General features: G+C 42.2%; 1 protein-coding gene across 1 annotated transcript in view; it reads right to left on the reverse strand.

Moving 5' to 3' along the window:
- PKD1 (polycystin 1, transient receptor potential channel interacting) overlaps nt 1–12,930 on the reverse strand; it is a 191,341-nt gene that overhangs the window by 40,029 nt on the left and 138,382 nt on the right. Inside the window, exons 16-22 of the mRNA XM_040356488.1 lie at nt 12,406–12,549; nt 11,081–11,360; nt 8,435–8,648; nt 7,858–8,017; nt 7,602–7,748; nt 6,446–6,590; nt 741–1,343 (exon numbers count right to left, since the gene is read on the reverse strand). Coding sequence (XP_040212422.1) covers nt 741–1,343; nt 6,446–6,590; nt 7,602–7,748; nt 7,858–8,017; nt 8,435–8,648; nt 11,081–11,360; nt 12,406–12,549 — 1,693 coding nt within the window. The remainder of the gene's footprint in view (nt 1–740; nt 1,344–6,445; nt 6,591–7,601; nt 7,749–7,857; nt 8,018–8,434; nt 8,649–11,080; nt 11,361–12,405; nt 12,550–12,930) is intronic.

Here is a 12,930-nt window from a genome sequence, read left to right on the forward strand (position 1 = left end):
GACAGAGTAACCAAAACAAATATTTCAGTTTTGGAAGACACAGATCACTAGGAAACTGTGCCCTAAGCAAGGTAGGAACTTCACCACCCCCAATCTCTTCCATTGTCTTTTAAAAGGATTGCAATAGGCACAGTACTTGCCTAAACAGGCTCCAACTCTCTACAAGTTCATCTTCCCTTGTGCTCACCTTTGATGAATTAGCTCTCCCCCTGATGTCATGCAAGAGCATGAAGGTTTTAGCCGACCTTCCCGCCCCCTGCTCCTGCCTAGGTTGCCTTGTGGATGATTTGGTAAATGTCAGGGATTAACTCTTGGGACAGTTTTCTTGGGGACTTTTAAGACAAGATTCCTCAACTTGAATGCCCAGGTTTGCCTCCCTACTGTTACCACCATAACAAAAAGATTTAGTGGAATGCTTGCTGATGCAACAGGATTTGTCAAGTGCCAAAGTGGGCAGAGACAGAACATGTTATTATGGTCGAGAAATCTTGCTGCTGGAGTGCTCACAAAATATACTGTATTTATTGGCGTATAACACTCACTTTTTTCCAGTAAAAATAGAGGGTAAACTGTGCCTGCGTTTTATACGCAGCGGGCCATGGAAAGAGGATGCATGAGCCCACCAGATCTCATCTATAACTGATACACTCACTTTGGGGGGATAAATATATGTTTCATTTTTTCTTTGTATTTTTTTAACACAATAGATGTAAATTTATAAACAGTATATAATTACTCACCGTCCAGGACTTTATAGGTAAGCTGAATGTGAAGGCCTGCATTCTCATTACTGCTTTCTGCTTCAATGTCCACTTTCACCGAGCGGCGGCTCTCAATCGTAGCCACACCTGCTGTGATATTGCCAACACCAGTGCTATTGGCGACGCTAACTGTGATTGCCTTTTCAGAATCCAGGCTTTCCACTGGGATCTGACTGCCGTTACTGGTCTGGAATTCCATAGAGGCTACCTTGGTGGAGACGGTGTAGTTGCTGATGAAGCCAAAGGGGTAAGGGTTGGAGTCCACTTGGATCATGACCTGGATAATGTCTGTTAAATCTGGGAAGGTGCTATTAAAGCCCTGAGGTATAAAGAACTGGCAGCCTGTTCTGTTACTGTAGCAGAGCAGGTTAAGTGGATCAGACCGTTTGCCTCTGGCCAGAATTTCTCCTCCTTGTAAGGTCAGGGGCTCCTCATTCAGCACTCTGGACTTCATCATGATCCTTATGAGGTTGGAGGACAGATTGTAAGCTTCAGAGGCTACTGTGGCATTGTTCAGACTACCACACAGCTTGCCTCCTTTGTGGACTGATGACTTGGTATTTACAAGTTGGATGACATCTCCTGTAACAGAACCAGGAATGTCATTATAATTGTGATCTAGCAATCCTTGATCGTTTGAATAAATCCTGATAGTGTACAAAACCATAATTATTGTTTCTGTCCTTTAAGTATGAAAAAAAGAAATGCCTCCTCCCTTATGCAACAAAACTGTTACATGTTTATGCTACCTAATCCTAACCTTCTGAACTAGAAACTGGATTACATGTACCTACCTGTGTAATTTTCTCAATTAAATACATAAAAGAGATCATTTGTTCTACAGCTGTGCACTCAAAGCAATATGGTGGACTTTAAAGTGGACCATGTAGTATTTAAATACACTGGCCCAGATTCTCGTAGATGGGCGTAAAACTCAGCGGGCGTAACGTATCTCATTTACGTTACGCCGCCGCAAGTTTTACAGGCAAGTGCTTTATTCACAAAGAACTTGCCTGTAAAGTTGCGGCGGCATAGCGTAAATCACCCGGCGCAAGCCCGCCTAATTCAAATTAGCCGGGTAGGGGGCGTGGATCATTTAAATTAAGCACGTTCCCGCGCCGAACGTACTGCGCATGCCCCGTCCGAAAAAAATCCCAGGGTGCATTGCTCCAAATGACGTCGCAAAGACGTCATTGGTTTCAACGTGAACGTAAATGGCGTCCAGCCCCATTCACAGACGACTTACGCAAACGACGTAAATTTACAAATTTCGACGCGGGAACGACGCCCATACTTAACATGGATTGCGTCTCATATACCCAGGGGCAACTTTACGCCGGGACAAGCCTAACGTAAACGTTGTAAATTCACTGTGTCGGCCGCGCGTACGTTCGGGAATTCGCGTATCTAGCTAATTTGCATACTCGACGGGGAAAACAACGGAGGCGACACCTAGCGGCCAAAAAAAAATTACATTTAAGATCCGACAGCGTAAGAGCCTTACGCCTGTCGGATCTAATGGATATCTATGCGTAACTGATTCTAAGAATCAGTCGCATAGATACGACGGCCCAGATTAGGACTTACGACAGCGTACATGGCGTTGCGCCGTCGTAAGCCCTTTGAGAATCTGGGCCTATACTTATAAATGTCCACGCCCCCATTGTAAATGTAATCTGCTGAAAGTATATGCAAGAGACACCTGTAAAAAAAAAAAAAAAAGCTAGCCATTATACTTACCCCCCAATGCCTCTGCATTGTTATCATCCTTCCTGGGAGATTCCTGGGGAATGCAGAAGAAGCCAAATCTCCTAAGAAGACATACTACTTAACCTTAATCCTCTCCTATTTGGTTCACATCAGTGTACCAACATCCTATCTGAAATATACATTTTGGAAGCATGGACTTGTCCGGAGAACAGTGGGAAAATGCACAGGAAGCAGTGCAAGCTAGCTCTCTTAATACATCTCAACGTTTATCACAATTATACCTTTTATTGTGAGTCCATTATACCCCAGATAAATTGTTTAAAATGGGGCTTTTGTCAGAGCCAGTTTGTCCTAAGTGTAGGAGGGACCATGGGGATCTCATACACATGCTGTGGAGATGACCCAAGTTACACAGATACTGGGCGTCTAATTCTTGCAACAGTTAGCAGATTATTTCAACAGACATCCCTTTCCAACCTCAGGCACTGAGGTGGAGCCCCGTTCTGTGTCTTATAGACAGCGAGCGTGCACAAGTGATCCCATAGCAAGCTTCTTGCTGTGGGGGCCCTCGGCAGGGTGGACAGAGCAGGTTAGTATGACATGTTTGTTATTTTAAAAAAAAGATTAAAACGTATGTCTTCCAATGAAATTTGGGCTAGTCTGTATTTCCCAGGATTTGATCAGATTATGTTCAGCTTATGTTTGCATGTGCCAATAAATTTAAAAGAAAACCTTTAACAGGTTTTCAATCTTTATTTTAATTGTCTGTACTGAATAAAACATAGGATTAGTTGCCACAATTATGTCACAATATTTTAACCAAATGCCTGGCTATCTATTGGACCTCAGTTATAAAAATGTCGGTAAAATAGCATCCTCTGTTATTCTAATCTATAGCAACCAATTAGAACCAAAACATACAGTGGCATCCAAAAGTTTGAAGAAGCTCATAACACTAACTAGATGACAAGTGATCATTTGCCAAAGCACAGAGTATCAAAACGTTGCTATGTTGTTTTGTTTTGTTTTTTTATACAGATTAAAGTTTTAATTTTTTCATTCTTTCACCCATCTCAGTGCTGTTGATCTTCTTCGAGACCTTTCAGACACTTTCTGTCTGTATGCACTTTCTTAAGCATTGGCTTCACGTTGTTCTTTACCAGCTTCCTTATAGTGACAACCATGGGCCATGCCTGTGCCATATTTGTCGGTACAACATACAACTGGTTGTAATTTCTATCAGGGGAGTATATCACAGGGTGATAACACAGAAAGGCTACTGGTAAGACGATTGCCTCCCTATAACAGGAAAGACCTGAACAAGGAACTTCACGGCATCATAAGGCATTAAATGAAATGAGAAAAAGGAATTATTATTATTATACAGGATTTATATAGCGCCAACAGTTTGTGCAGAGCTTTACAACATCAGGGAAGACAGTACAGTTACAATACAAGAGGGATCAGAGGGCCCTGCTCGTTACAGTCTAGAAGGGAGGGTCAAGTGGAACAAAGGATAGTAGCTGTGGGGGATGATCAGATAGACAAACGGAAAATACAGTTGTTAGGTGTGGGTAGGATAGGCTTCTCTGAAGAGGAAGGTTTTCAGGGAACCTCTAAAGCTAATAGAGAAGGAGATAGACGGACATATTGGGGTAAGGAGTTCCATAGGCTTGGAGAGGCTCTGGAAAAGTCCTGGAGACCTGCATGGGAGGAGGTGATAAGAGAGCTAGAGAGCAGGAGGCCTTGAGAAGAACGAAGAGAATGATTAGGTTGGTATTTTGAGACTAGGTCAGTGATGTAGCTGGGGGCAGATCTCCTGGGCAGTGAGTGAGTTAGTGGGTGGAGGATACTGGACCAAGTAATGAAAACTACAGGTTTTAAAAGGATGAAAACAACTTTTGAAATTGCCATATAGCAGCTTATATGAAATGTAAGTGACAGGGTTTAGATCTACTATATTGGCCTTTGTGCTTAGAACAGACAGATCTTATTTCACCATGATAAATGTGGCCCACTCAGTCTACGCTAAGAGACAACTTTGTGAATATATTGACGGCTGACCTCTAACAAGTTGGTAGTGGCGGAAAACAGAAGCTTACTTTTTGCATGACTGAGCCTAATCTTAATGGCTGAATTCCTAGTCTGGCTGCAGAATATACAGCGAAATGTCTGGCAAATGAAGACAGATCTCTTGTATATCCCTGGAAAGTCTGTGCAGTGTTCGTTCTATAAATCTTTCCCCTTCAGGAGCCCAGGGAGGATTCATAATTCATCAGGAATGTTTCTGTGTGTCAGCATTTTGGTTCCAACCCAGTGACATTATTAAAAGCCCTTATCTCTCCGCATTCCTCTACTGTCATTAGCACGCTTCAATAGCTGCCCCAAGAAAATGTTGTATTACCATCTTCTAATATTTATTGCCAGCTGTGCTGTCTTTAAAATATTTTTTGTGGATACAATGTTATTTTTCTATTAAAAACCCAACGATTTAAAGAAAAATGACTTCCTATACTCTTATTTAAAAGGAACCTGTCACTGTTTTACTTTACTAACTGCAGCACCTAAACTTAGTCCTATAGGTCAGTGGTCATCAACCCTGTCCTCAGGACCCACTACCAGGCCGGGTTCGCAAGATAACTGAAATACATCACAGGTGATATCATTTGCTGCTCAGTGATTGCAGTATTATAGTCTGCATCTCCCCAAGGTAATACATAAAACCTGGCCTGTTAGTGGTCCCTGAGGACAGGGTTGATGACCACTGCTCTAGATTACTATAATCTTCCTGGTGGTGAACAGAATTTGATCTATACTCTTGTGAGTGATTGCATAGAGACTGCTATGAATACTGCTTGGGGCAGTAAATGATAATTGTATAAGAGCCACGTCAAGTGGATGGCAAGTTGCTTAACAGGACTTGTCATCTTTACACTCAACTGCAAGGAGATGCAGGCATGCAACTTTTTCATTCTGTGTTTAAACCATACAGACATATAAAACTTGCTAACAGGATTGCTAAAAGGAGCAATTACTCCATCGCTGGTCATAACATGGCAGAATCTCACCAAAGCCTACATCCCACTGAAGTGGAAAAGTCCAACCCCTATCCCTGTCCACCATGTGGGTCACAAGGTGGGGGAACTAAAAGAAATGGAAGATGTTGTGCTGACAAAACAACCATGATCTGTACTCAAAAACGTGGTTCTACTGGAAAGCTGTCTGTTTCTCATATGGAGGTAAATCCCTTTTGATGGACCTGGGTTGAAAAATTTTCTTCTCACTGTCCCGTGGGTTTTAGGGGTCTCTCAAATTTTTCATAATGTTCTAGTATGCGCTGCATACTAACACTTTATGACTTTACCTTGCAGGGAGAAGATATTTTTTTTACTTCTGCTTTAATTTGGGATACGTGATGCTATGGATGAATATCTCCCAATAGAGGTAACAATGAAGTCTTGAAACAATGCACAATCATTGTCTGGTGATATTTCTCATGCAGTTACACCTAGGTACAGTTTTTTACAACTTTGCCAAAATAGCTATGTGAACACCTAAATTCATGCTGACGTTTTCTTGTGCATATTGATCCTATTGCTGATCGTGAAGTGATCTGTATTCTACATATACTATGTCCTGTTTTTCATACATGATGCTTGACAAATAAATAATGAATCTGCAAAAAAAATAAGTCAGAATGTCGCTCAGCAGAGCGACAGAGCAGAAGCAACACCTCGCTGGTTTGGCCAGCCTGGGTGTAATAACATAAGAGCATGTGAGTGTTCTCTCTGTCTTGACTAGTCTGAAATGACCATAGTTCTTAAGGCTGGCATCATTTGCATGGGTAAAACCATTAAAAAAAAAAAAATATGTTGCTTGATCTGCTCTAGGACCCCTGACAGTGTTACTGGCCGTCACTGAAGGCCAAAAGCTTAAAAATATTTTACATAAAAGACCTTTTGGAAAGTTCTTACCCGTAATGTTCAAAATATTATCTGCGATTGTGGTAGGAGTCATCATTCCTTGCGTGGTCTCATTCTGAAGGATAGACATCATGGCTTCCAGCTTCTCTAGAGTTTTCCGCTGACAAGATGCACATGCCAGCTCCTTACTGGCCACCTAAAGAAAGGAAAAAAAGTCTCAACGTTCTACTTCGTTGGCAAAGCTACAAACAAAGCAGGTTCCTAACTTTTGTCATGAAGCATCTTCATGGGCAGCAACAACCACAACAACAAAACCTATTGCCTGACTAAGGAGCAATTACAACACTGACCTGTGGACAAGTGAAGGAGACTTTATTCTGCCTATCATTCCATTCATTCTAACAGAGTCCGGCTTCACGGGTGTGTTGATTGCCATATTCAATTAGCATGCTGTAATTCATATTTGTTTAAAAGGGTCATTCAGCCCCATACTGATATTTCAGATTTCAGGCGACACGTAAGAATTAACACCGCACTGATATGCATATGTGATGAACATAGAGGACACAATATAATAGCTTGGTGAATCACAACCTCAACATCTTGAGAAAGGGCTGAGACTTGACGAAACATTGGTCCAATAATGCCAATATACTGCCCTTGTTCATCTGTGAAAGCTGTTTGAGCGCTCACTATAGCTGTTGCTACATTATTTGTTTTGTGTGGGGAACCAAGTAATTTATCTTGGATAGAGTGCCAAGACCACCTTACCAAACATACATGCATATAAGTCAAGGGACAGAATTGCATTGAAGGCATGTATTCCAAGGTCTGCACACTTGCTGTGGCCATCATGAGGGTGTATCAAATTTTCTGCTGTATTTTTATTTATTTTATATTCCAAAGAATGAAGCAGGTGGTATTAAATACACACAGAAAGGTGGGCAGGAAAACCCAAATTACCAGGTGGACAGGAGCAGAGTTGAGAATTATGTCATGGAGATCTCACTGTTGACATATCAGAAGTCATTGGCTGAGCCAGACCACCAAATTTGATCTATACTATAAAATACTGATTTTGGGTAGAATGACATCTCAGTATAGGTGCGAGTTTACAGTTCCCCCTTCCTTTTAACAAACACTTGCCTGTACCATTAATACATTTATGACTACTTTTGATCTCTACTACACAACTATTATTTCTTACCGTACACTGCGCCAGTGCAGAGGCTATCTGCCGTATGTCGTCCACGGTGTTGACTTTCAGGGATATAAGGGCATCTGTGATGTTCTTGCGTACAATTCCCAAGTTCTGCTTGCCAATATCTTCATCTTTGTTCACAGTTTGTTCATACTGATGGCAAAAATATTATTTGCCCATTATAAAAAAAACTACATACACTAGAAAGCAATCAGACTGAAGAGCGATTGCATCAATAAACGCAACATATAAGAGTCTTTACCTCATTGAGAACTGTTATGAGAGCCAAGGAATACTCAGCCACGTGCTGGGGGTCTCCCTGTTTCAGTATACCCTGCAGGGCGCTCTCTGTTAGGTTATACAACCAGTGACCAATACTTTGGAAGCCCTCTGGGATTTTAGGCATGGAAATAACTAGGGACCTAGCGAGAAAACAGAAATATTTAAGCGGTATGTACACTGATAAGCAACCTCAAAATGATTATATTATCTTTGAAAGAGAATCAAAGCAAAGAAATGAAAATAAAGAGGGCAAGGAAGGGAAATGGACCAAAGATCGTAAGTAGATGGAAGAGGATGGGGAAAAAACAAAAAGTATGGATAGAATAAAGTGACGGGGGGGGGGGGAAGGAAAAAGGTGAGATGACAGGAAAGAAGAATGGATGTAGAGGGAAGAGAATGGAAAGGGAGGGAAGAGAATAAAAGGATGTAAATAAAGGCAAGCAGTAAGAACTGATAATGTAAGGGGAGGAAAGGGCAGGGGAGAGGAGAAAAGAAAAGGGCAGGATAGATACTGTACATAGATAGCTAGCTAGTTAGATAGCTGTTACTCCACTTACTGGTTTAAGGCCACGGCAATTGCCCCCTGCTGGTCTTGTACTAGTATGGAAAGCTCCACCACAAAGTTGGTCTCATTGTAGCCGACAGGCAGGAAGGTGCTGTGCTCTGATCGGCTGCCTTTATACACCCAGAAGTCATCACAGTTACCGGCCCGGCAACGTTTAGCTCTCAGAATGAACACTAGGGCCACCTCATCTTCTGTATCTCTCCAACCTATGAAACCAGCAGTGATTAGGATTATATGTCATATTGTCTGCCTACACCAGTATGTACGTTATTATTTCAAGTAAAACATTTACAGTGTACAGTGTGATATTTCCTCCCCAGTCCTCACTATTCTCTGCCTTTGTGTTACACTCTCACTGGGGTACAGCCAAAACATTTTTTTTAAATATGAATACATTGGGGAAAGATTAGAACCATAGCAGGGTTTTTATTGTCGCCTGTGTAACTCTTGGGGAGATTTCCACTCACTTCTGGTCTCAGTGACTAAACAGGAAGTGAGATTTCCCAAGTAGAGATACAGACAAAATTAAAAACCATGAAAAGCACCAGACTCTTACCTACTTTTACTTTGTAAAAAAGGCTTTATTACTGTTGGTAACCTTATTTGAGAGATTTTGACCAATTCCTGTCTTGACATTCACAAAGGTGGGAGAATCTACCCAACAGGTACAGAAACAGCAATAAAAACCTCACAATGGCTATGCTATCCAAAATCTAAAACATTTTTTTGCTGGAGTTTGGCTTTAAAGGTGTATTTTACGAAGTAGGAGGCATGTGCCACTGGAAGGACTTGAACATGAAAGAGACATGTTTCATGTTCCAGTGCTTTGGATTCCCCAGTCTGTGGCGGGCAGCGAGGAGTGCATTATCCATCTTTTGGATGCCATTGGAAGACCACTGTGCTTACTGTAAGGTTTTGATCTCTGGGTTTTCTCATTACTGGTGATGGAGGCACACACATTGTATCCCCTTGACTTAATTCTTCTAAAAGTAGCTGTACAGCTCTGATTGGGCTGAAGCAAGAGAATGCTCAGTTTTGGTTTGTATTTTACATATTTATGCCACATGATTATGTGCTGTAGATCCTCCATCATTCATACACCAATGGTTTGCTCTATGACCAAAAGTGTGTGGACACCTCACCATCACACGTATATGAACTTGTTGGAGAACCCACTCCCCAAGACCATAGACATTAAAATGGAATTGACCCCCCCCCCCCCTCTTTGTAGCTAAAACAGCCTCGATACTTCTGGGAGTGCTTACACAAGAATTCAGAGAGTGCCTCTGGGTATTTGTGCCCATTCATTTAAACTGGCATTTGTGACCTTAGATCAGTGGTTCTCAACCTTCTAGTGCCGTGACCCCTTGATAAAATTTCCCAAGTATCTGGGACCCCTAACAGTAAAATTATTTTCGTAGTGTGGGTTGTCAGCACCCAAGGCAAGAAAAGTCATTTGCCCCTAACCCACGAACATTTAGCGCTTCCCGAGTCCCTTCCATTCGTACAGTATTAAAACCCTTATGGTACATTTTAGGCTGTACCACCTTCTTTGTTCTCCTTTCTTTCCCTTTTATCTCTCTCTATCCTAATTTCTTGTTTTTTACCCCCATCCCTCTCTAGCTGTCTTTCTTGCTCTTTCTCTCCCTTTTTATTTGTTCCTCCCCCTCTTTTCCTCTCGCATTCATGTATTCTCTATTTTATTTCCTTCTCTTACTCCTTGGTGGGTAGGTGGGGGGTATGGGATGAGCGGCAGTGTTGACAGGGGGGTTTGGGATGAGTGGCAGTGCTTGCGGGGGGGTTTGGGATGAGTGGCAGTGCTGCGGGGAGTTCTGATTGGCCAACTTGGGTGGTCATGATCAAGGTCATCTGCTGATCTGAGAAATGTAGTGGGGACTTTTAATGGCAACTATAATCACAGGTAGTGTTACTCACTGTGTTTCCAGCTTCACTGTCTCTCCGACTTTGTGGTGTCTCGTAGCAGTGACACCTATTTCGAAATCAGGAGATAGGGTCTCCTCCAGCCCCTCCCACTTCACATTTTTCACCAGTCAGCTGACCTCTAGTCTCTGCCCCCCAGCCATGCCTTCAACTGAATGGGCGGCTACAAAAACGGTGAGTGGGCAGCCGCAAAAAGGCTGGGAGAGAGAGTGGTGCGGGCTTCGGCAACAGCCCAGGATCTGGTGACCCCTGGCAAATCATCATTTGAACCCCGAGGGGGTCCCGACCCCCAGGTTGAGAACCACTGCCTTAGATGAAAAGAGCTAGCAAGGTGTTCAGTAGGCTTGAGATCAAGCTTCTGTGCAGACCACTTTTGTGCACAACGACAAAGTCGTGCTGAAACAGGAAGGGTCATTTTCCAAATTGTTGCTACAAGGTTGGAAACTCACAAATAACTAAATCACTAAAATACATTTGTATGCTGTAGCATTAACAGTATCCTTCACTGGAAACACCTCCATTCATTATTTTGTAGGGTTGTCCACATATTTTTGGCTATATAGTATGTGTGATGCTCAGGTGTCTACAAACGTTTGGCCATACATTTTAGTTAGCTGGCGCACAAACTGAACAAGATTATAGAGTTTATAGTCAATCAACTTTGTTCATGTTTGACTGGAATGTACAATGGCCTTACCTGTGCAGTTAAAGTGGACCCGTGTGTTCAGAGCATGAATGGTTTCATTGGGGAAGATTCTACATGTTCCTCCAAATGGAGGGCTGTTTGGTAGCAGATCAATGGAAGCAAACCCCTCCTCCTCCATTGTGGGATCACTGACATGAAGAGTGAAGGTGTACCCCTCTCCGTCCTTCAACACTCCCTGCCTAAGCACTAGGTTCATCTCCCGGTCTCCAGTGGTGGTGGTGGTGGCATTGAGGACAAGAGTCTTGTTGCTGAAGCTCTGAGCGGTCCACCTCTATAAAACATACACACAGCTACAATTACAAAGACAAAAAACAAGCTCTACTGGGCAATTAGTTTTTATTTCAGTCTGCTCCCCCTACAGTTTTTAAATACTTAAGACTTCTAAAACAAGTTTTTTTTTCACAAACTGCATTCTCCTCCAGTACCAATCACAGCTCCTATTACCGACTGTATGAAGCCAAGTATCTTTAAACCCACTTTCTCTTAGTCCAGGGCATCAAGGTCACATGCCAAGGGGCTAGAAGCACACACTGTACTGCCACAGAAAGAAGACATCAAGATGTCATGTGACCTGAACAAAGACGGCTCTAACAAAAAGAGTGCACAAACAAAAATTGGGGAAACAGCTCTTACATGAGGAAGCAAAGCCCTGCTAATACCAATCTGGCAAGCCCCAGGGTGCCCATAACAAGTGGCTTGTTATTGGGGGAACAAGTCAGGGTGGAGGAGCCAGGAATGCTGGCGGAGACCCAAAAAAAAGAGGATCGGGGCTGCTTTGTGCAAAACCATTACACAGAACAGGCAAGTTTGACACATTTTGTTTTAAAAAAAGCTGAACCATTTGGTTTTCCTCTTGATTATAACCCTACTTGAGTTTGTTTTGGTAAGGGTTCCTAGGCTCCTAAGGGGGTTTGTGCTCTTGGTGTTCTATATCTGCTCTTCCTACGTGAAGCATTGATATGATGAAATGCCTTGTAACATTTTGTTGGAAACTGTAATTGTCTGAAGTCTGGCCTATGTATGCTGATTACTCTGTTTCTTTTCTTCAATAAAAACATTGAAATATAAAAAAAGCTAAACCTTTAATACCACTTCAAGTCAGTTATGGGGAAAAGATCAGCCACAGGGAGCCTACAGACAATAGGGGTGACTGGCCCCTTGTTTTCTGCTTTCTGTTTTTTTTGACACAGCTTCCACATTAGAGAGCCCCTTAATGATTGGGGGGGGGGGTATTTCAGCTGCCAAGTACATTTGACGTGCTGACTAGATATCAAAATTGTCGAATATAGTTGTAGTGTTCAAGATTGAGATCTTACCCCAGTCCTGGATTCATCGTCACAGTTGGTGCAGGACCCTTCTAGGTAAACATAGGAGCTGGCACTCACTTCGTACACAGACTGTGCCTTACAGGAGACACATTTAAGAGACACAATTGGAACCCTGCCTTTTTTTATTAAAACCTGTACAATAACAAAACAAGGATAAACAACTGATAAGAGAGAGTTGGCAGCACACACATATAAAGTACAGCAAACGCCATATAACAAATAATCTTTTTACAACTGTAACAGAACTATATTGTTTGCTTTTTGGTTCCGTTACCCCCACTGACCACAAGTTCATTGTTCATAAGTGGCAACAGCAGTCCCCCTCAGTGCTTTATAAATAAATGCCCTAATAGGCTTAGGGGGGCATTTGAAAAATGGATAAATACAAAAATTGTATGTCAGAAATACAGTGAAAATCCTAGGCCTTCAAGAAAGATTTGGGTAGACAGCTTGATCCAGAGGATTGGCAGGCTATGACTATAGCTATTTCTAAATTTTCCAAAAATGTCTTTA

This window comes from Rana temporaria, chromosome 6 (genome assembly GCF_905171775.1).
Source record: "Rana temporaria chromosome 6, aRanTem1.1, whole genome shotgun sequence".
In the NCBI taxonomy this organism is placed as follows: Eukaryota; Metazoa; Chordata; class Amphibia; order Anura; family Ranidae; genus Rana; species Rana temporaria.